The sequence below is a fragment of the Pteropus medius genome, unplaced genomic scaffold (genome assembly GCF_902729225.1).
Source record: "Pteropus medius unplaced genomic scaffold, Ma_sr-lr_union100, whole genome shotgun sequence".
NCBI lineage: Eukaryota > Metazoa > Chordata > Mammalia > Chiroptera > Pteropodidae > Pteropus > Pteropus medius.
Window position 1 is genome coordinate 11,762,541 of NW_024349804.1, and position 22,289 is coordinate 11,784,829.

The window sequence follows — 22,289 nt, forward strand, 5'->3', positions numbered from 1 at the left end:
TGGGTGCGTGAGCTCAAAGACCGGGTGTGTCTTGCTCACTGCTGTGTCCCTCTTGCCCAGGGGGAGCCTGGGACAGGTTCGCTGATGAATAAATATCAATCAGTCAATGAATTAATGACCCGATGAGGTAGGCGCTGTCGTCATCCCCATTTTATGAGGAATAGAGGGAGACACAGAGAAGCCGAGTGACTTGCCCAGGGTCACACAGTGGATGGGGATGGAGCCAGCTCTGAGACCACCACCTCATCTCCAGAGCCCACACTCTAAGTCGCCAAGGTGCCCAGCCTGGAGCAGGGCTCCGCACGTGGCTGGCCCTGGAGAAGCTCAGTCCGGCAGGTCTGCGGGTCTGTCCTCGAGCCTCTCTATACTCTGACGTTCTGTGAGTCCAAGGGACCCTGGATGGGACGAACCAGGCAGGACACGGCCCAGCTCAGGGCCGTGGTGTTGACCCTGAAGGTGGCCGAGGGCAGGAGGACGTCACTGAAGAGGAGCCTTATGGGCTCCGCCTGCCTTGCCGGGAAGGGCCGTTTCTGAGCGTTTGGACTAAAAACAGTTCACGTGGTCATGCGGTCATTTAAAACGCAGTTGCCTGTGTGGGAAAGAAAGGTCAAAGACCTTTGTTTACACCCTGCCTCTTATCTGCCCTGTGATGCTGTGACCACTACTTGTCTTCTCCGACCCTCAACTTCCTGAGTCAGTTCCCTCCTCATCTGTAAAGCGGGCATAAGAATGTCCACGTGACGGCACTGAGAACGGTGACGTGTGACGCGAGAGCCCCCGGCGGGAAACGTTAGTTTCCTTTCTCTCGACTTCTGTTTCTTCCTGGTTTGTCCTTGATGTCCAGGCAGCTGGTCCCTTCTGGTCACAAGCGGGTTTCAGATCGCCCCTTTGAGTCTTTCTTGTGAACTTTGGGGGTTACTCTCGGGAACCTGCACACACTGCAGGATTTAAAAGCCGGAGCCAGGACGCCCCGGGGCTTGTGCCGAGCCGGGCTGCGCTGATGCTCTGTAAGCCGTCTCTCCTCTCCAGGGCTCTAAATGTCTGTTCTGCTTCTCGTGTGACCTTGCAGTGTGGACCTGGACTTGTGTATCTATAACCTTCACTTGAAAGACCTGCTACGTCTGGACACGGCGCTGAGGCAGGAGAAGCAGCTGGTAGGCGGGAGATGGGCTCGTCCCCCTTCCATGGCTCAGGAACTGAGACGCAAGGCTCTCTGTGCGCTGAGCCCTGGAGACCCCCGAGAAGTCACTGTGGGTGACGTGGAGCTGCCACAACAGGAAGGGAGAGCGACCTTGGACAACTGACCGCGAAGTGGAAAAGCAGTTGCACCTGCCGATGGGCACTGGCTTCACTTCACCCAGAGAGAAGCCGAGAGAGAGGAGGGAGGGGGGGAGAGGGAGGAGGAGTGGGAGGGGGAGAGGGAGGAGGAGGGAGGAGGAGGGAGGAGGAGGAAGGAGGGAGGAGGGAGGGGAGGAGGGAGGGAGGAGGAAGGGAGGGGAGGAGGAAGGAGGGAAGAGGGAGGGAGGAGGAAGGAGAGGGAGGAGGAAGGAGGGAAGAGGGAGGGAGAGGGAGGAGGAAGGAGGAAGGAGGGAGGGGAGGGAGGGAGGAGGAAGGAGGGAGGAGGGAGGGGAGAGGGAGGAGGAAGGAGGGAGAGGGGCATACCGGTGTTCAAATCTCTCTTTGTTGTTTCTTTTTTTGGCAATAGATGTTTATTCAGATCTTTAAAATGTGCCTCCTTGACCTGCTTTCGAAAAAGAAGTCTGACGATGAATTATACCAGAAGATTCTTTCAAAACAAGAAAACGTAAGTCTTCAACCTATAGTTCAAGGTAATTTAAAAATAGTTTATCGCAATGTATAAAACTGACGATGTTGCGATATAAGGGTTTTTGCTTTCATGTATAAATATTTTATTGTACACTTTTAACACAATATAGAGATATGAAAGTATGTGTATAGATGTAAAAATAATAATGCGTGTTATTAAAATGGGAAAAATATTGGAAGCAGAAAGAATACTGGTCATATCCACTATCAAAGAGAACCACAGTTGATGTCATTTTCTGCACAAGAAGCTTAGGGTGTTTTTAAATATATAATTTTCCAGGACTTCATAAGGGTTGAGAAATATTCTTTCATTGTTTTTTAAGTCTGGCCTATGTTTTTGCGGGAAGGGAGGGGGAATATAGAAGAACCCAATCCATTTTTCTTGAGCATCTATGTTTAACGAGAAAAATAGATTTCCATCATCAAACCCTCACTGGAACAACACTCAGAGCATTTCATTACGGTTAAAAAATATTTTATGATCGTGTGGTGGAAAATGAAAGCATTTCTTTTCTAGAATTTAAAAATTAGAATTTTTTCTTTATTTGTTTTCTTTCTTTTTTCCCCTAGGACTTGGAGGAATTAGAAAAGAGACTTCAGGTCCGACTGTCCAACACGGAAATGCTGGGTGCGGGTGATTCTGAGTACATCACCCTGGCAGACGTGGAAAAGAAGGAGAGAGAATATTCTGAGCAGCTGATAGATAACGTACGTGATGGGTTTTCTTTCCTGTATAAAAACCGTGCTTTCTGGGACAGCTCAATGGATGAGATTAGAGATGGTACCTAGAGACATGTTTAATGCTCGAATTCCCTGTGGTGTCTGCCCCGGAGCCAGGCGTCCAATGTCTGAAGCTAAGTGATACAGAGGCGTAATTAAGGGCCAAGAGCAATAGAAGGAGGCTTTTTAAAAAAATTAATTCCCTTCGTTTCAATGTTAGATGGATCTTTTTAATATTCAAAGCGAAGATGGCGCTCACCCTCTGTGTCACTGCCACCTGACTTCTCCCGGGCTCCCACGCGTCACTCATAAAAGTGTGCTTTAAATTCCGGGGAGAATGGCTTCTCGTGGATACCTCTTTTCCGCTTTTGGGTTCCGCTAACCCCTGTGCGTACATCTTGTATTAGATAACTATTTCCATGGCCCCCAGGTGTTGTGTTGAACACTGGGGACTCAAAACAAACTTAGACCTGGTCCTGCCAGGAGAGATGCTCGCCAGCCTGGGGGTGCGGGTGGGAGGCCGACAGGTGAGCAGGCGAGGACTTTATGGGTTACAGGTGTTGCGACAGGTGGCCACTCCGAAGGCTGAGGCACAGTGGAGAGGGGAATGCGTTTCACCCCGGGGTTAGGAACGTCTTCAAAGAGAGAGGGCCATCGAGAGGCTGTTTGGTGCTGGCCCGTGGGGGTGGGGAGCCAAGGGGCAGGCAGGGACCTGGCCCGAGCATCTCATCTCGTGCCCGGGAATGGGAATCGCCGACGGTTTGCTGCAGAGAGCGGCTTGGTCCCATTCCTGTTTTAGGAAGACCGCTCAGGCTGCCGTGAGGGGCACAGTGAGCGCTCTTGGGCTCGTCCAGGAGGAATTCTGTGCAGGCCGTTGCAGTGGGGATGGAGGGGTGAGAAAAGCAGGAGAGCTGACAGGGCCGTGTGTGCAGAGGGTCAGCTCTACAGAAATAAGGACCCCAGAATGAGGAGCCAGTCAGGAGGGGAGGTGCTGAGCTCCGGCTTGACGTCTCGAGTTGGCGGTGCCTGGGGGTGCTGAGTCTCCCCCGAGCTCAGGTAGGTGGACGTAGAGAGCAAGGAGGCCGTCAGGATGAGACGGCCGAGGGAGGGCGTTCGCCCGATTCCAGCGGTCCCCGACTCACCGAAGCAGGGGGACCTCTGGTCCGTGTCTGCGCTTGTCAGGCAGAGGATTCACGGAAGATTCTCTAGCGTGCTGGCCACCTCCAAAAATGGAGACGCCTTTGGCCGAAGAGTGTGCGTAGATCGCATAGAGAAAGGAGCTCGTGGCTCATCTCAGATCCTGCCAGTGGCGAGGGAGCAGGAGTTAAGGGTTGTCGAGACAAGAAGGCCGCGTACGGACTTGGAGGGACCAGGAGAGACTCATGTCACGGATGCCAGGGGGAGTCCGAGACTGGGGGAACGGAGCGGGCGCCCTGGCTCCCGGAGCTGGAGGAGAAGCAGCAGAGCGGGGCGGACGCGGGGCTCCGTTTCGGGGCTGTGGGAATTCGTGGGCGACCGTCCACATCCTCTCGTAGCAGCTGCGAAGGAGGCCGTGTGTCGGGCCAGAGCAGAGGGCGAGCGTGAGGGCAGCGGGGAGGTGGCACCAAGATGGAGACCATCACAGCCAGGAGTTGGATGGACCTGAACCCACTCTGCCTCTGCCTCTGCGACCTGGGACAAGTGACCTCATCCGCCCAACGTGTATTTTATCCATAAATAAAACGTGGGAAGCACAAAGCCTGCACATTAAACAAAGGGAGGCCGTTAAGACTCTTGGCGTCATTGTACTCAGAACTCTGAGAGGTCGCGATGACACCCATGAAGCCTTGACATCCTGAGTCCCTTGGCAGTTCCCAGCTTGGCCCCCGATAGGATGGGGGTGGGGAGTGGAAAAATATTTTAAAGCAGGATATTTCCGTGGTCAGCATCACCTCTGCCATATCGCTCCTTTGTACTTTTAGGACAATGATATTTAAACGGCCACTCATGCTTTTATTTCCAGGACATGCTTAATCCCTTTTAAAGATCTGGAAGCTTCTAGGAACACACTGGCAAACTTCATGCACCACTCCGCCCCCCTCCCCCCGCCACTGTCAGGAGTCACAGCCCGTTTGAGTCTTTCTCTGTTTAAGCCCGGTGACCTCACTGTGCTTTCCTGCCTTATCAGCAGCTCATTGCCGTTTGCTGAAAAGCCACCTTGAAACTGACTGGCACCCACAATGGAACAAGGCGGAACCTCTAGGGAATGGGATTATTGCCAAGATAAACGTGCTCCGAACTGTAGACTTGTTTAGAATTTCAGTTTGTGATAAGGAAGGAATTATAATTCCCAAGCCCGAACCGTAGAGCTGTGCGGCTTTCTCAAATAAGTTTTCTCCCCCTGCCTTTTGCTTCTCATTCTCATTTCACAGATGGAAGCTTTCTGGAGACAGATGGAAAACATCCAGCACTACCTCGTGGACCAGTTTAAGTGTTCCGGCTCCAAAGCCCGACAGCTCGAGATGACGCTGACAGAAAGAATGGTGGTAGCCGAAGGGCTGTTGAGGGACTCGCAGGATCTGCAGGCTCTGGTAATGCTGGGGGCCGGGGAGGGGACACAAAGGTACTTAAACTGGAGATGCGGAATCAGGAAGCGTGAACCGCCGTGGGCATCCTTAAGGCCAGCGCTGTGTTGTAGCTGGGGAGGCAGAGCCCAGAGAAAAGCAGTGAATCAACCACCCTGCCATTCCTCCCTTCCTCTCTGCTTCCTTCCCTCCTTCCTTCCTTCCTTTTCCTTCCTTCCTCTCTGCTTCTTCCTTCCTTCTTCCTTGGTTCATTCTTCCTTCCTTCTCCTTCCTTCTTCCTTTTTTCCTTCCATCCATCATCCTTCCTTCCTTCCTCTTCTTGCTTCTTCCTTCCTTCCTTCCTTCCTTTTTCCTTCCTTTTCCATCATCCTTCCTTTTCCTCTCTTCTTCTTCCTTCCTGTCTTCCTTCCTTTCCTTCCTTTCCTTCCCTTTTCCCTTCTTCCCTTCCTTCCAACTAATTATCCTTTCTGCTCTATCTATCCATCAATCTCCACTCACCCATCCATCTGCTACATCCATCCATCCATCCATCCATCCATCCATCCATCATTCCTTCCATCCATTCATCCCAGGGGTGGAGATGCTGGCCAGTTTCTGCAGCATAAAGCGCTAGTTATCAATCTTGGCAGCACCTCGAAGTTATCTGAGGAGCTTTCAGAAGTACTGGTGCTTCGGTCCCAGATGGGTCTCCACCCCAGAGTTTCTGATTTGATCCACCTGGAGTTTTTAGAACTCCAGGTGACCATGGCGAGCAGTCGTAGTGGATACCCACTGGTGTGGACAGAGCTTCTTTTTTTCTCCTGACTGCCCCGTGAATTCCTGGAGGAGCTTTCAAAAAATGCCTGTGCTCAGGCCTCATGGCCAGAGATACAGTCTGATTGCTTGGCCGTGGAGGCGCTGGCATCGCTCAGGATGCAAAGCACTGGTATAGAAGACTCTGCAAATGTGACTTTGAATCTAGGCTCCGCCACTTGAAGCTGTGTTATCCTGAACTGGCACTTAATCCCTCTAAGTTTGTTACTCTGAGCATGAAAGAGTGGTCCTAGGAGTTGGTGCAGACAGACAGGGCCCGGGGAAGTGTTCAGTGACTGACAACACCCCAGTGCCAGGGGCTTTCTCTGTGGAGGTTTAGGGCTCACGCCGCTGAGTGCAAAGCCCAGGGCACTGTGCGCCATCTCCTCTTCCTCTGGCCGTGTCAACTCACGATTCCATTTCAGACCTGCGCACCTGCCCAGGTTACACCGGCTCAGAAACCTCCAGCGGCCACCTTGCCTTCAGCTCCGAGACCCAGCTCCTCAGGCCCCGGGGCAGGCCCTGCTGCATCTCCACAGACCGTCTGCTCCAAAGTGCGGACCGCAAACCAGCAGCAGCGGCATCCCCAGAGAGCTGGTTAGAGGCGCAGGCCCCCCGCCCCCACCCACTCAGGATGTGCATGGTAGCAAACTCCCCCAGGGCACACAGCCGTTTGGGAATTTTATACGGTTTCCTGTGGCATCCACTTATAGTTCCTTTCCTCCTCGGCACTGCTAAAAGATTGGCAGATATTTTGTTCACGGTGAATAGATAAGGAGCCGATAATGACAGACCGAGGACCCCTGTCCTGTCTAATGGCCTGGCTCAGCCTGCGCCCCAAGCTTCCTGCTTTGCCATCCAAGCCCCTTTGAATTGGATTTTAATTTGATAAGCCCGCTGATATTAATGCTCATCAAAGGGAAAAGGCTTCTCTTTTTCTTCTTCCTTTTATTTAATTATTATCCTGTCAGCAGGATATTGATGCAGAAAGCAAAAAAAAAAAAAAAAAAAAAAATGTATTTTTATCTTGGCTCTGGCTGGAATTAGCTAGAAACTTCCAAATAGAAGACAGGAAAGGAATTAAGCATATATATATATTTATGAGAAAGAGAGAGGCAAAGCTAGGTTCTCAGCATGTTCTTCCTTCAGCCCACCTTGAATGAGCACCTACTGTGTGCCACATCCTATTACAGAAACGGTGTTGCAGACTCGAGCCGGAGACCTGAGCTCAGACCACGGTCCTGTCCCTTGTTAGCCGTGTGACCTTGGGCAGTTCCGTAACTTCTCTGCGGCTCAGTTTCATCGTCTGTAAAATGGGCATCAGAATAGCACCTGCTCAGAGAGTGTGAGGGGGTTGATACATCAGGCCCTTCGCACAGAAGCCGGCACGTGGGAAGTGCTCGTACGTGTTAGTAATGACACTCCTGCAGGCCACACATCAGCGGGCAAATGCACATAAACAAGGCATCGCACTGATGCGTGCCATCTGTTCAGAAGGGGCAGGCTAGCTCTGCCGGCACCCCGCGTACACCCCCAAAAATGTATCTCGGGATATGCCGTTGATAAACTTTAGAAGAATTTAAATTCTTGGGCCGGCACATGGACCTGGAATGCAGCAGGGAGCTGCAGAGGGCCCTGAAGGTTGGCAGAATCAGTCTCTTGGGACGTTTGAGAAAAAGCAGATGCCGTGAGCGATGGGGGACTTGCCGTGGGTAGTGACGGGGTCAGCGGCATTCGTGACCGCTCTCTGTGTCCGGCTGCTACTTCAAGGGCTTTGTATTTCATGACTTATGTAATCCTCACAGCAACTCTGTAAAGTGGGTGTCGGCTGAGGACACCGTGCCCATGGTCCCGCGGCTCTGAAGGGCGAGGCCAGGTGTGAGCCTGCGCTACATCCTCAGAGCTGGCCGTGTCCCTCGCTTAGCGTCCCTTTGTTCCCCCGCCTTCCGTCCCGTGCTGCCCTGCTCAGGCTCACCTCACCCCACTCCCACCGTAGCTTGCTGTAAATCCAGGGGGTGCGCAGTCACTGCGAGCAGGGAGGGCCTCGCCGTGCGCATCAGAGGTGGCCGCGGCCGGCCGGGCACACTCCTCCCCAGGCCACCGCACGCCTGTCCTCTGGCGCCCTCTCGTGGCCATGGGCCTGCTGGCTGCTGGCAAGTTTGTTTCATCGGAAGAGAAAAAGGTTCAAAGCCACTGTCCCTTGGGTTTCTTATGTGGCCTTCTGAATAACCCTCTGTGTCCTTGTCCGTAACTGGGGACTGTTATCCTTGCCACGGTCACACGTTATCAGAGCACAGACCCGTGCAGCTCAGCCAGCAGCGAGGCCTGGGCTGGGCCGTGCAGGCTGGGCCTGTCCTTGTGTTTAGTTCCTTAAAGACAGAAGCTGGGGCAGCGCCGCACGCAGGGACGGGGGGAGCAGTGGGCTGGGGAAGGTGGCGGAGGCACCACAGAGCCTGCCAGGATGAGCAGCGCCTGGCCAGGCATCAGGGTGAGGGGCGGAGAGGGCCTTTCCGGAGGGCGTCCTGTGTGTGCGAAGGCCCGGCGGAGCTGCGAGCGGGCGCGCCGGGCCGCCAGGAGCAGAGAGGTGGGGGGACAAGGCGGGAGACTCAGCTCGGCCTGGTCCTCGAGGGTCGATGCGCTGTGCCTGGGAGCTTGGACTTGGTCTGAGGGCGGTTACTGGAGGGTCTGGGCCAGAGGACGATAGTGTCACTCCCGTCTGCGGCTCAGTCAGGCCCCCTGTCTGCTCTGCGGAACCAGAGAAGGGACCTTGGCCATGGCCCAGGGCGAGGTGACCAGGGCTTGAGCTGGCACGGCTACGGGCCACCAGGAAGGGCATGGAGAAGGGGCATTGGACCGGGCAGGATTGCGGGCATGGTGCAGGAGAAGGGGCTGCGGCCAGCTCGGGCCCCCCGCCAGTGCCGGGCGGCTGGAGGGGCCGTCGCTGGGTGGGAAAGGACTCAGAGCTGCCGCTCTCACGGGGTCGGCTGGACACAGCGGCACCCCTGCCCTGTGCGTCACCCCCTCTCATTCCCGCTGAGAGGGCAGGACCAGCCCTGCGGACCTGCGGGACGCGCCTCTGCCTCCCGACCGCGCGGCCTGCGTGGGGGAGGCGGCTTTCCTAGGAGCCTCGTCGTCCGTAAGGCTGACGCGGTGGGTCAGGGCCGGGCCAGCCCGAAAGCCTGACGCCGGGCCTGGGGCCTCCCTCCTGGACCCGTCTGACCTTGGCAGACTCCTAGACCTGGATCCGTCTGACCTTGGCAGACTCCTAGACCTGGATCCGTCTGACCTTGGCAGACTCCTAGACCTGCAGCGCTCGGGCTCTCTGAGGCTCAAAAGCCAGGAACTGTGACTTTTTTATCTCCCCTGCATTTCTGTCCCAGAGGCCCCGCTGGGCTGGGGCAGGACTGGCTCCCAGGGCAGGTGGATCTTCCCTTTGACTGAAGGCGTGTGCCAAATTCCTTCCCGGAGGAGCAGGCCTCTGTGGGGCACTCCGTATGTACGAAGCTCTTGGCACGTGTCATCCACGTCCCCGTGAGTGACGACAGGGTCCCTGTCTGAGGGTCAGACACCGGAGGCTCGAAGGGGAGCCGCTTCCTCTGCTCTGCCCGCAGGGAGGTGGGGGCGCCAGGACGGAACCGGTGAGCGCCAGCAGACCCTCGTGGCCGGGCGCTGACCCAGGACATCCCAGCGTAACGTCCAGTGTGCTGCTCTCCCTAGGACACCCTGGAGAGGACCCTGGGCCGGGCGCACATGGCGAAGATGATCGAATCTCTGAAGCTGCAAATCCAGGAGGAGACCAGGTGCCGCCTGACTGCCACCGCCCAGAGCCTGGAGCTGCTGACCGTGGAGAGGAAGCTGTCGGGGCAGCAGAAGGAGGAGCTGCTGACACAGCAGCACAAGGCCTTCTGGGGGGAGGCCGAGCGCTTCGGCAGGGGTGAGCGAGCGAGGGCTCCGGCGCCCTGGTCTGGGGCATGGTCTTTCTGGGGTCCCCCATGCGGTGGGCCGTGGGGTGGCACTTGCAAGTGTCTCCGGGGACCAGTCACGTAAACTCTCTGAACCTCGCTCGCTTCTCCATAAAGTGGCGTTAGTGAGGGCTGCCTCCTGCGGTCGGGCTTACCCGCTCCGTGCATTCATGGGTGATTCAGGCTGACGGGGACCTCAGTGTCCTGCAGCAGAGCCACCTGGAACATGCAGAGGGCAGAGGAGGGTAGAAATGCCCAGAAGTCACGCGTACCTGTCAGCCACAGCCTCTGGCACAGCACGAGCCTCAGGGACGCGCTTAGCAGCCAGTGGGTGAGGGTGGGGGTGGCGGAGCGTGCAGGGCAGCAGACGGGCCCAGTGTGGCAGTTGTCACACAGTTCCTGCGCCCGGGAGGTGGCAGGGCAGGGCTCAGGGCAGCAAGGGCAGCCAGCATCACTTAGTGGGACCACAAGCAGAGACCTGGTCTTTCCCCTGTTGGGGGGGTACCCCCTCTGCACCAGCATCCTCAGGCCCTGGGCAGGAAGATGTCAGCATAGGGCTGCTTGTGGCCCTGGGGCCTGGACGGAAGCAGAGCCTGGGGCCTCCTGGGTCTCACTGGGACGGCTGCAGAGCGTGGCACCTGTATGCCTAACGGGTCCCCCAGACGGGCCTGGGCCCCGTAGGACCAGGAGTCTCCAGGTGTCTCAGTGAGCTCAGGCCACCATAGCAGGATGCCACAGACTGGGTGGCCTGAGGAGCAGGCCTGTATTGCTCACAGTCGTGGAGGCCAGAAGTCTGGGACCAGAAGTCTGGGACCAGCGTGCGAGCCGATTCGGTTCCTGGTGAGGCCCGTTCACAGCCCGCACACGGCTGCCCTCCCCCACGTCCCCACGTGGCAGAGAGCGGGCTTTCTCTCGTCCCTTCCTCTTACGAGGCACCAGCGCTGTGGATCGGGGCCCACCCGTGTGGCCTTTTAACCTTCATTACCTCCTCAGAGGCCCCATCTCCAGATGCCATCACGTGGGGGTTAGGGCCTCGGCGTATGAATTCGGGAGGGCGAAGTTCAATCCATAGCACCAGGTCCCACCGCGGCTAGGGACCTGGTCCTCCGCGACACGCACGTCCCCTCTGCTGCCTTCCTGCTGCCCTTCAGAGATGGGGTCACGGGGCAGGCACATAGTCGTGGGACCTCGGGACCTCGACCGGGCCATTCCACAGAGGTTTTCCACTCAGCATCACAGCCTCTGTGACCCCGCGGGAGTCTGCTATTGGCTGGAACCCTGGACTGTGTAGAACCTGAACACGTCTGGCCGTGGGGGTCATCGCACTCAGTGGGGCCACACTCAGTATGGAGAGACCCTGGCAGCAGAGAGTGGCTCGGATGAGATGCTCAAGTGGCCCCATAGGCCGGGCACCGTTGAACTTGGCAAAGGTGGGGAGGCGGGGGGCAAGGAGACCGTCAGGCGGTGGGGAGGATCCTGGGCAGAGGGAGGGCTGGTCTCCCCTGGACACCTGGACACAATCTTTTCCTTGGTGCCAGAGGCTTAACAGATAATCAGATCAAACCCAGGAAAGTGTGCTTGAAACAGCACACACAGGTGAGCACGACGTGTGTGAGAGGGAGAGACCAGACCCCTGGCGACCTGGCCCTCGCTTCTCCATCCTCTCTGCTCAGCATCTTCCCCAAAACCCAAGCGAAGAGTCTGATGAGCTTCCTGGTCTCCGCCCCCAGGCGCTGGCTCTGGCTCTGGGTCCCACACTGTCCGCTCCCCTTCCTGCTTTTCTCATCCGCTCTGGACCGGAAGCAGGCTGAATGCAGGGCTGGGTCCTGCTCGCTGGCTGCACTTGGCACGCTGCTGGGGCCGCGGGACCGGGTGGGCGAAGGCTCGCATTAATCCCCAGTCCCCTCTCCCCCAGTTCACTTGCCCCAGGCCCAGGGGGATCCTCGCCCTTGGCTTTGCCCTTCTCCTGGGCTGCTGATCTGACAGCTCATCCTCGTGGTTTTGGATGTCAACTCCAGTCTGAAACGTCACTGTCTTCCTGCAGACTCAGGCTCTCTGTCCCCTCACGTCACCTGTCCTTCCTGTGCCACGTACCCCTCCCTCACACTCTTCCCCAGGCAAACACCTCCCGTTCATCCCTGCCCAGGTCGGCCAGTTGCCCGCATAACAGCTGAGTAAAGCCTCTTGCATCCTAAGCCCTGGGCCCAAGGGGAAGGGTGGGGTGGGGCCCTCCTAAGCCATGGGGCCCCGGCCTTCACAGACTTCGGGCTCCTAACACTGCCTTTTGGAGGCACACGTGCCTGAACGATGAACGGAGCTAGAACGGGATTGTCCCCCAGCTCCTCCCCGTCTTCATGCCGGCAAAGGGAACCAATGAAAGTTTTGGCAGGAGAGTCACCTGCCGTGTCCTGTGGCTTATTTAAATTTCAGAGTTTGTCCAGCAAGGCAAAGATCTGGTCAAGGCGTCGCTGGTTCGCCAGGCAGAGGGGATGGCAGGGCTCGTGCTGGCCCAGGAAGAGGAGCGGAGAAGCTTCCTGGCCGAGGCCCAGCTGGCCGCTGACCCCGAGGGCCACCTCCAGGTGAGCCCGCCCCCCACTCGCCCTGCATGTCCGCGGGCATGTCCGTGCCGGGAGCAGCCATGCCGGCCGCGCCGGAGGCTAGAGGCGTTGGCGTCCAGCAGACAGGAGAAATCCCGGCTGGCCATGGGTCAGCCTAGTAACCTTAGCCGAGTCCCCTGAGTCCTGTGTCCCCAGCTGCTTTGTGAGCCAGTGATCAGGGCCCTGCCGGGTGGGTCTCCCCGGGCCTGGGTGGTGGTCCCTGGCAGCTGAAGCTGGAGAATGATGTCCGGGTGGCTCGTGTCCAGGAGAGAGCAGTGACGGTGACCCGGTAACACCTCCAAAGTGGGCCGGACAAAAGCACAGTCTGGTTTTCCTGGACATTGTCTTGGCCTCGGTTTGCAAGCCATGGAAGCCACCTGACCCCCACGCCCCACTTTCCTTGTGTGTCAATCAGGGGCAAGCATCCCCCTAGTGGGGGACATTTTCTGGAGAAAAAAATACATGTTTCTACCAGATTCAGCCCCTGTTTTACTCACAGGCTCTTCACGAGGTCCTGCAGAGGCAGAGGTTGACGCGGAGTGACTTGGAGGAGGAGGAGGATGTCAGAGTCACCAAGGCTGTGGCCACACTGTGCCAGGTACGTGACCTCGAGATGGGACCGACAGACCCTCGGGATCTGAGCACGTGTGAGAGCCCCACACCATCCTGGGCCCCCATCGTCCAAAGCCCCAGGCTCAGGTCCAGCCCTGGCACTGTGGCCGGGCGACCCGGGCAAGCCCCATGCCCTCCACGGCCGCCTGCGCACGACGGACGCCGGGGTCATATTCGAGGTACCTTCCACTTCCAGGATGCTCGGGACTCACCTCCAGATGTCTCTGGAGGCAAAGGGCGAGGCGATTCGCTCGGGGTGAAAAGTGGGCCGGCATTTGTGGTTCTGCCGGGCAGAGCGGTGACGGGGGAAGCGCTGGGCCTGACACAGGGAGGTCTGTGCTTGAGGCCTCCCCCACCTACCCCGGGCCGCCTCCTGCAGCTCGGGAGTGGGGAGCGGGCGCTGAAGCCTGCGTGGTCCTCGAGGGCCGGCTTTGGGAGAGAGCACCCGAGCCCTCCACAGCGACGGGGACTCCCCAGGGTTTGCCGATGGCCAAGGCAGACAGAGCCCTGGGCTCAGTCAGCACCCAGCACCGTAGGAAAGGCAGAAACGAGGACGTCTGATGAGGGGGAACATGACAAAAGCCACCGCGGTGCCGTGAACGGGGCCTGGGCCTGTATCGTGGCTCTTCCCCTTCCTTGCAGTGTGACCTTCAGAATATTCCGGGGCCTCTCCAGCTCTCAGTTTCCCCAGCCGTGAAATGGGAGCAGTGATGGCCCTTCTTCAGGGTGCTGGCGTGAGCACCAAAGGCACGCGAGGCCCTGCGCCGGACCCGGCGGCGTCGGCTCCCATTATAACATCTCTACCTGTGGGGACAGAGAGGAGGGGCAGGGGTGCCCAAGGGGTGAAGGTGAGGTCAAGGACGGCTGTCAAGCTCTGAAGGAGGAGATGGGCCCCAGGTGGACAAGGGGTCAGGGCACATCCCAGGCAGAGAGACGCATGTGCCAGAGCAGGAAGTGCAGGTCCTCATCGCGGTGGCAGCCGTGCTGGGTGGACGGAGTCTGTACGTGGCAGCTCGGGCCGCCATGACGACGTACCCAGACGTTCGTTTTCTCCCAGTTCTGGAGGCTGGAAGTCCAAGGTCGAGGTCGTCAGGCTTGGGTTCTGGTGAAAGTTGCAGACGGCCACTTTCTCACTGTGTCTTGGCATGGCCTCCTCTCTCCGCTGGACGCTAGTCAGGGCCCTGAATCGAATGACTGGTGAAGGCCACAGAGACACAGAGACACAGGGAAGGAGGCCATGTGACTATAGAGGCTGAGACCATAAACAAAAGGACACCTGGAGCCACCGGAAGCCGGAAGCCGGAAGCCGGAGGAGGCAGGAAGGGCCCTCCCCAGGGCCGTTAGCAGGTCCATGGTGCTGTGTTTCGGAGCCACAGGGAGCTCGCGCAGAGCCAGCCTTAGCTCAGGGCCAGAGCGGTCCCAAGTGCTTCCGGATGTTGATCGTTTCATCCCCAGGACAAGCCCGGAGGGGTTTTCCTGAGTGAGGTAGGGGTGGGCTTCATCTTGTCAAAGCCCTAGCCACGCCTGACCTATGTCCCCAGGCAGGAAATGAACAAGCTTGTCCCTGGGGAGTTGGGACTGAGATCCACGGCCAGGAACGAGGGGGCTGAGTTCCAGTCTTCCCTGGGGGCTGGCGTGCTGTGTGACCCGGGGTTCCTGGCGTAACCTCTCTGTGCGGGTCCAGCCACCTGCTCGAGCTCCGCGGCGGTAGAGGTGGGATCAAACACGTCTTTCCGGCTTCAGTGCCGGAGTTGTCCCCGCAAACCGTGCCACGTGGTGCGGGCCGGCGTCCCGGTCCCAGCCAGGCCGCTCACCGGTCGTGGGACTGGGAGCAGGCGACCCGCCTCGTGCCTCAGTTTCCCCAGTCTTCACACCGTCCTGATCTCAGCGGAGTTGGAGAGCCGCTGTCTTGGAGGGGGGAGGGCGCGAGTCCGACGTGCTAAGTGCGACAGGGCAGATGCTTCCGCCGCCCTGTGCCCCCTGGGCCCGCCTGAGCTCACCGCCAGCTGGGGACACTTCCTGGCGGGCTGACGCTCCGTCCCTTGAGCTGGGATGGGAATCTAAGATCTCGCCTGACGAAACCCCACTTTCTTCCTCTGCGAAGGAAGGAAAGCGCCCATCAGCCACGAGGCGTAAACACCTCCCACCGCCCCACCCCCCACAGGCAGCGTGGGGTGCCCAGGGCTGGCGCGCGGGTTCCGGACCTGGGGGCCCAGCCGTGCCTCCTGCTTCCTCGCTGACCAGCCGTTTGCTCAGCGCAGTTAGTGCATTCATTCCGTCACTCATCGAATGCCATCGAGCACTGTTCTGTGCAGCCCTCAGCCTCAGCACTGGGGCCTCCGCTGTCAACCAAACAAAGTGCTTGTTTTCTTGACGCCCTGTGTCCCAACGGCAGCCACCAGGAGCCAGGCAGGCTGGGGTCAGGCATCTCGTAGAGTCTTCCAGTCCCTCCGACGACATTAGCGTTGGCTTCTGAGTGAGACCGAAGTCACCGGCATGTTTTGAGTAGGGACGTGACCTGCCTTATGCTTTCCAAAGCTCCCTCTGGTTTCTGTGTGGGCCGTGGGCCGTAGGGGACAAGCTGGCAGCAGGGAGGCTGGGATCAGGGTCCGTATTGATAGTCAACAGACTCCTCCAGTAAAACAGGGATAATAAGCTTTCCGCATAGGACTAACCAGAGGTTTAAATAAGCTCCCACGTGCAGAGCATGTAAGTGCGTCAGGCACAGAGGGAGCATTCAAAACTGTTACGATTACCGTTATTGTCATCGCTGCCTAGGAGCGTGTGCGTGCACAGGACATACTCACGAAGCAACCCGCCGTGCGCCCGCTGGCTCTTCCCACACCCTAGTCACACAGAGGCGCCTTCTTTGGATGAGACACCCATCGTGATATTGTGGGCACAGTGGCTGCGGGATAAATTCGATGACCACCTAATGCATCTTGGGCTGCAGAGGAAAGTGCATTTTTCTAAAAGCCCACTGTCTCTTGGCCTTTAAACAAACAGTAAGGTTTGTCTAATGCCACTAAATCAGACATCGTGTCACCTCATTGGGAGATGTCTGAACCGAGCCCAGAGTCATCCTGACAGTGACAGGCACAGAGCTGGGTTCGCCATCGTCCCACCCCAGGTGTCACGTAGATCAGCTCGTTTCCCGAGATTTCGTCTCTGACTTCCTGCGTGGGCCGTTTCTCTTGAAAGGGTCTCGTGGGAGCTTGGTGAGATAACAGCCCTGCCAGCTTTGAGGCTCCTCAGTTCCGGGCGCTCACGGGGAGTCAGACTGAGGGAAATAAGAGAGAAAATGAAACCCCGTCCTTGGAGAAGGGAGACGTGACAGTAGGCACGTATGAAGCATTCAAGAGCCGTCTCGAAGACAGCCGCCGTGTCTGACGCCAACTGCCGGTTCGAGATTCCCCGAGATGCCCCTAAGTGTCTTTAAATCTCTGGACGAACTCACATGGAAAGTCATTGTAACCGTAACTCGCGATTATGGTTTTTCGCAGCAGAAGGATACAGATGAAAGTCAGCCAAGAGACGGGGCACGTGGGGCAGTGTAGAGTGCCCAACGTGAAGTTTCCAGCGTCCCGTCCCAGGGGATGTCACCTCATGGCGGAGCTGCATGACATCATACACCGTGTACTGCCAACCGGGGAAGCTCGCTTGAGCCTCGGCGTCCACAGTTTTTGTTGGGACACAGTGGCACAGGCATGGTTGGCCACCAGCGTGGCTGACCTGAACCCCAGCCCCTCTGGAGGTTGAGCTGATACCATGTGGCCCAAAGGACCCCCGCTGTAAATCACATCATTATCATGGGCTGTGTAATGTGGCCCAATGTCCCCAGGTCAACAAACACCCTCGTATCAGGGAGAACATTCCAGAACTTAGAGATCACCTCCCGGGACCCAAGGCAAAGGCCAGGCCTCTCAGCAAGGCCACTTTACTACACAGTATGGAAAGGTTAAGGTATTTTGTTCAAGATCACTCAGCCGGGGAGCCTGGAATTCAGGCCTAGGGCTTATAACACGCTAGTCGAGAGAAGTGATTTGATGAACGAGAGGAGAAAAGGAATGTGTCACGCTCCTTGACGTGAGGGCTGCAGCCATGTTCCCCAGGACCTGGCCCCGGGGTGACACATTACAGGCAACCAACCGGTCAACACTGATGAATAAGCGAATGAGTGAATCGGTGAATGAGCGAACGTATCCATTGACTGAAATGCTGGCATTCTGAAGATGGTGTGTGAGTTTCTGAGGTTGCTGCAGCAAATGAACACAAACTCAGTGGCTTGAAACAACACAGGATCATTGCCTTACAGTTCTGGATGTCGGAAGTCCAAAATTGATTTCCTCGGGCTAAAATGAAGGGGTCCGCACCCCTCCTGCACCCCTTCTGCAGTCCGTAGGGGAGAATCTCTTCCCTTGGCTTTTCTGGTTGCTAGAGGCCGCCCGCACTCCTTGGTTTGCGGCCCCGTCCTCCGTCCTCATGGGCAGCCTCTGCTTCCGTGGCCACGTCTGCTCTCGCTCTGACTTCTCGTCTCTCTGTTTCACTTACAAGGACCCTTGTGATCGCATCAGACCCACCTAGATCATTCGGAGTCATCTTCCTATCTCGGGGTCCTTAACGCACCTCTGCAAAATCTCTTGGGCCATGTAAGGCGGCACATTCAAAGGCTCCAGGGATTAGGGTGTTATGTGGCCAACCACAGATGAGAAACCGTAAGTTTCCAAAGAGTAAAAGAAGTCGGCTTTTAGAGGAATATTGAAACAATGATTTTTCTGGGCAGCGATCTGTTTGAAGTAGGTCTCGAGGAGGAAATGATAGAAGTGTAGGCTCCATGTCTCTGGGAAATGCATTTTCATGGTGCGAGAGAGGATGAGTCAGTTTCCATGGTCGTTCATCAAGGTTATAGGCTGATAAATCATCAGAAAGGATGCAGAGTCTGAGAAAAATGGACCGGCATGTCCCGGCTTATCTATCATTCATACCTATCTCTAGGGCAAGCCGAGGGAACGTATCTTTGTTGATTCAACCTAATAAGGCTTCTGGAGTCATTAGTTTTCTTTATTTGCAGAAGTAAAACTGGCCAGTACCTTCTTGGTACTGAGGATACCCCTCCTTCCTTTCAATAATTTTCCCAGCCAGCTCACCTCCCCGAAAAGAGGTGCAGAAGCACAAAGGACGGAGGGGTCGTGCAGGAATCAGACTGACCGGCCGCGGGCCCCTTCTGGCTCTGTGTCTGGTGCGCGGCCCGCTCCATAGCACCTAACCTCTCTGGTCCAGTAAGTAGGTCGATCATATGCAGGAACCCACTTCACTGTCCAGAATGCCACTCGTAGCTCTCAGGCTGAAGTCTAACATCCTTAACCTGGCCCGTGAATGACCACCCAGCCTGGGCCAAGAAGCTCCTACGTGACCTGACCCACGAGACCCATCTGACTTGGCCCAAAAGGCTCACCCGCTCAGGCCCACATGACCTTCCTGACCTAGCCCACAGGGCCCACATGACCTGGTCCACTTGCCGCCTGTCTGGAGTCATGCTGCTTGCCCGCTTCCTTCCCGCCAACCTCAGACGTCCTCCGTCCCCCGGAGGTGCCCGGCCCTCCACTCCAGTGCCTCTGCATGTGCTTTTCCACGGCCTGAAACACTGTTCTCTCCATCCGCTCCCTTCTGCTCGGACTGCTCTCAGTTGAAAGTCACTTCTTCAGGGAGCCCTCCGGACTCCTCTCCAGACCAGCTGGATTCCCTGGGCTATCCCTAGGGCTTCCACGCTGCCCCCCACACACGTGGGGTGCACCATCTAAGGTCATGGCCCATGGCTGCCTTCTTCACTGCCGTGTCCCTGGCACAGAGCCCATCGTAGGTGTTCAAGAGACATTTTCAGGATGAAGCTGTGAATGCTGTGGGATAAAACAGTTGTCACTCTAAAGACTCCCAGTCTAGTGTTGTATCACGTACCTGTGACCACACAGTGCTGTGCAGCAAGACACCTCAAAACCCAGTGGCTGAAAACGGCGGCCATTTGTTCTCGTGGTCTGTGCTTTGGCCAGAGGTCGGCTGATCTAGGCTGGGCTTGATTCACACGGCCGTGCTCCACCTGTCTGTCATTTCCTCCTAAGACCCGTGGGCTAACCTGGAATGTTCGCAGTGGTGGAGGTCTAGCTTTCATGCTAGCACATTCACGCCCGCCTCGTTCCGCTGACCAATGCAAGTCACATGACTGGACAAAATTAAAGGACAGAAAGGCACCCCCCGCTCCCCGGGGGAAGGCACCGCGAAGCGCTGGGGCAAAGGGTGTGACGGCGCTTTGCTGCGTGCGCTGTGCTGTGTCTAATCCTTACAATCGGCCTCAAAGCAGGCGTCGTCTTTAGAGAGTTATGTTCCTGTCTTACCCCTTTGACAGATAAGGAAACCGAGATGCCCTTTTAGAGGCTCCAGGAGGTGTGCACTTGGCCTGCCCGAGTCACCGCTCTGCGAGAAGCCTGGGGAGGGCCCTTGACCATGAGCCAGGCTGCCGAGGCGGAAGCCTGCGGGAAGGTACAAAGCCAGGGTGAGACCTTGCCTCTCCTTGGGTTCCATGTGCTCTGTCTGAGGGAAAGTATAGGACTGAGGTCTGGGGCCAGCCTCTCTCCCCACCAGGAAGCCCCTGCTCTCCCGACCCATCACGCATGCTGAGAAATCAATAACACAAAGTAATTCCAGTTCTTTTTGGGGCACAGAATAAATCGGTATCTCTCAAATGAAATGTCAGCAGTAGGTGGGAAGCGCTGTGTTTTAGGGCCTGTCAGAGCACGTGTCAAAGCTGTACATGTGGTTTTTTCAGGGGTGCTGATAGGATCCAACACGTTTTTAATTAGAAAGAGCCGAGGTTCATGGACCATGTAGTTTTTACAAAGTTCACCTTTCTTGATTTTGCAAATGGCATATTTTTGTAGTTTGACAATCACAAACAACAACCCAAAAAGGTGTGTCTCGGTGTCCCCAGCCACTGCTATAGAATGATACATTTCAAGTAAGACAATCGAAAAATCTATCTCCTGGCAGAAAATTGGGATTTGCAGAGGCTGGAAGGAAATGTAAATCAGTCCCATATTTTTAAACCATTTTTTACTGTGAAACGTAACACACAAATGAGTGGATAACACATCAGCTTTCGGATTAACAAGTGATTATTAAAAATACTGTCTCTGTATCCACCACTCAGATCCAGAAAGGGATCATGGCCAAGACCCCAGAATCCCCCCGACACCTCCTGCCAGTCCCCGCATTGTCCACAGTCACAGGAGCCGTCTCCTCGTTTACATGGAAACCGGATACTTGCTTTTCCGTACGTGGGATCGTACAGCATGTGCTCTTTGGGGTCAGGTGGCTTTCGCTCAACTTTACGTTTGCGAGACTCGTCTGTGTTGGTGCGTGTAGCAGTTCATTCTTCCTCATCGGTCATGGTGTAAACTCTCCACCATTCTGCTGTTCATGGACGTGTGTGCCTTCTTCTTTGAGACGAGTACACGTTCTGCTGACGTAAAATTTCTCATAGATGCCGTTCGATACGCTTGTGCACACATTTCTCTTGGGCGTGAACCAAGGAGCGGAATTGTTGGATTAAAGAGCACATGGAGCTTTGATCCATATTCTAGGTAGTTGTCGATATGGCCACCAATTTGGTTAGCATTTGTAGTTTACAGATCAATTTGCTGACATCTTTACAATATCGAATCTTCCGATCTAGAAACATAGTATATCTCTACATTTATTTAGGTCTTATTTAATTTTTCTTAATGTAATTTTGTAGTTTCCACCTTTAGGTGTAATGTTTGCGATAGTTGTTTTTTTGGTTTTTTTTTGTTTTTCAGATTGAAGAAGTTTCCACTTCTGTTTTGCATGGGAATTAAATTTTGTAAAATGCTTTTTTCTTCATCTAGTCACATAATCCTGTGATATTTTTCTACATTATTCTGTGAATGTGGCAAATTCCATTGATTTGGGTAATGCCATTAAAATCATACAGATTTAGAATTTAACACCTTTCTGGTGAGCTAAGCCTTCTAGCATTATGAAGTGAACCCTTTTATCTCTAGTCATGCCTTTTTTTCTCTTAAAAGCTATTTTACCTACTATTAATGTAGCAAAAAGTAACCCAATGTTTCCTAGGTGCTGGTTAAGCCCTCATTCATTCATTCATTCATTTATTTGTTCATTGTTTAAAACACTTTACCTGAGAGCATTATGGCTAAGATTATGGGTGCTAGAGTCTGACTACTAGGGCCCTGTGTGTAGACTCATGTAATTTATTTAATGTCTCTTTTTCATGTGCAATAAAGCCTCAGTTTTCTTATCTATAAGTTTCTTTCATCAGTTTTGGGAAATTTTTCAGCCATTATTGCTTCAAATATTGCTTCTACCTGGGCTCTCCCTTCTCTCCTTTGGGGACTCCAAATACATATGTCGAACTTTTTCATCGTATCTTTTATACCTTTGTCTTCTCCATATTTCCCATCCGTAAGTCTCTCCTTACTTCGTTCTGGATTTTCTCCTGATCTGTCTTCCACCGCACTAATTCTCTCTTCAGCTGTGTCTAAGCTGCAAGTAACTCTGTGCATTGGGTTGATGATATTGGATAACATTCTTCAACTCTAGAAGTTCTTATTGGTTCTTTTCTAACTAAGCAGTGTTACTTTTTATAATTTCCAGCTCTTTGCTTTAAGGTTTAAGAGTGGCTCTCACCTTCGTGAGCATCGAAAGCATCAGTACTTTAGAGTCCATATCTTGTCATTACACCCTCCGGACTTCCCGTGCATTTGACTTGTAACTCTGCCGTGTGGCTCTCTTGGCTTCAGGAGCTGTACCGCAGCACCATGGAAACATTCCAGAAATTTGCGGACGTCCTGTTCCTGCAGACACTCCCGGGGATGACCGGCCTCTCCCAGGCGGACTGTGACTACTTGAGGCAGGAGGCCCAGGAGAACACCGCCCGACAGCTGGGGAAGTCGGATCGCTTTCGGAAACAGCAGTGGAAACTGTTCCAGGACCTTCTGGAGCAGGAAAGGCAGGTGCGACATTTCGTAGAACGAGGTCCGGCGTCGGCATGTTTTGAAACTTGTGGAGAATAACGAGAGGTATCGTTTGTCGAGCATCCCCTAGTGCCGTGCTAGGTGCTTTACCCAGATTCTGGTTGCCGGCCTTTCACGACCGCCCTCAGCGTGGGCTGGAGAAGGTTG

General features: G+C 55.5%; 1 protein-coding gene across 11 annotated transcripts in view; it reads left to right on the forward strand.

The window, feature by feature from the left end:
• The window catches only part of EVC (EvC ciliary complex subunit 1), a 52,301-nt gene that overhangs the window by 11,535 nt on the left and 18,477 nt on the right, over positions 1–22,289 (forward strand). For 9 of the 11 annotated variants that reach the window (XR_005647670.1, XR_005647671.1, XM_039838207.1 and 6 more), the window contains exons 5-12: positions 1,070–1,154; positions 1,706–1,804; positions 2,398–2,535; positions 4,959–5,117; positions 9,621–9,837; positions 12,296–12,444; positions 12,962–13,060; positions 21,909–22,121. Coding sequence is in view for 8 of the 11 variants with exons in the window: in XM_039838207.1 (XP_039694141.1) it covers positions 1,070–1,154; positions 1,706–1,804; positions 2,398–2,535; positions 4,959–5,117; positions 9,621–9,837; positions 12,296–12,444; positions 12,962–13,060; positions 21,909–22,121 (1,159 nt within the window). In the remaining 3 variants the exon portion in view is untranslated. Of the gene's footprint in view, positions 1–1,069; positions 1,155–1,705; positions 1,805–2,397; positions 2,536–4,958; positions 5,118–9,620; positions 9,838–12,295; positions 12,445–12,961; positions 13,061–15,852; positions 21,093–21,908; positions 22,122–22,289 lie in introns of those variants that run through there. The other 2 variants (XR_005647672.1, XM_039838214.1) reach the window with 2 other exon arrangements.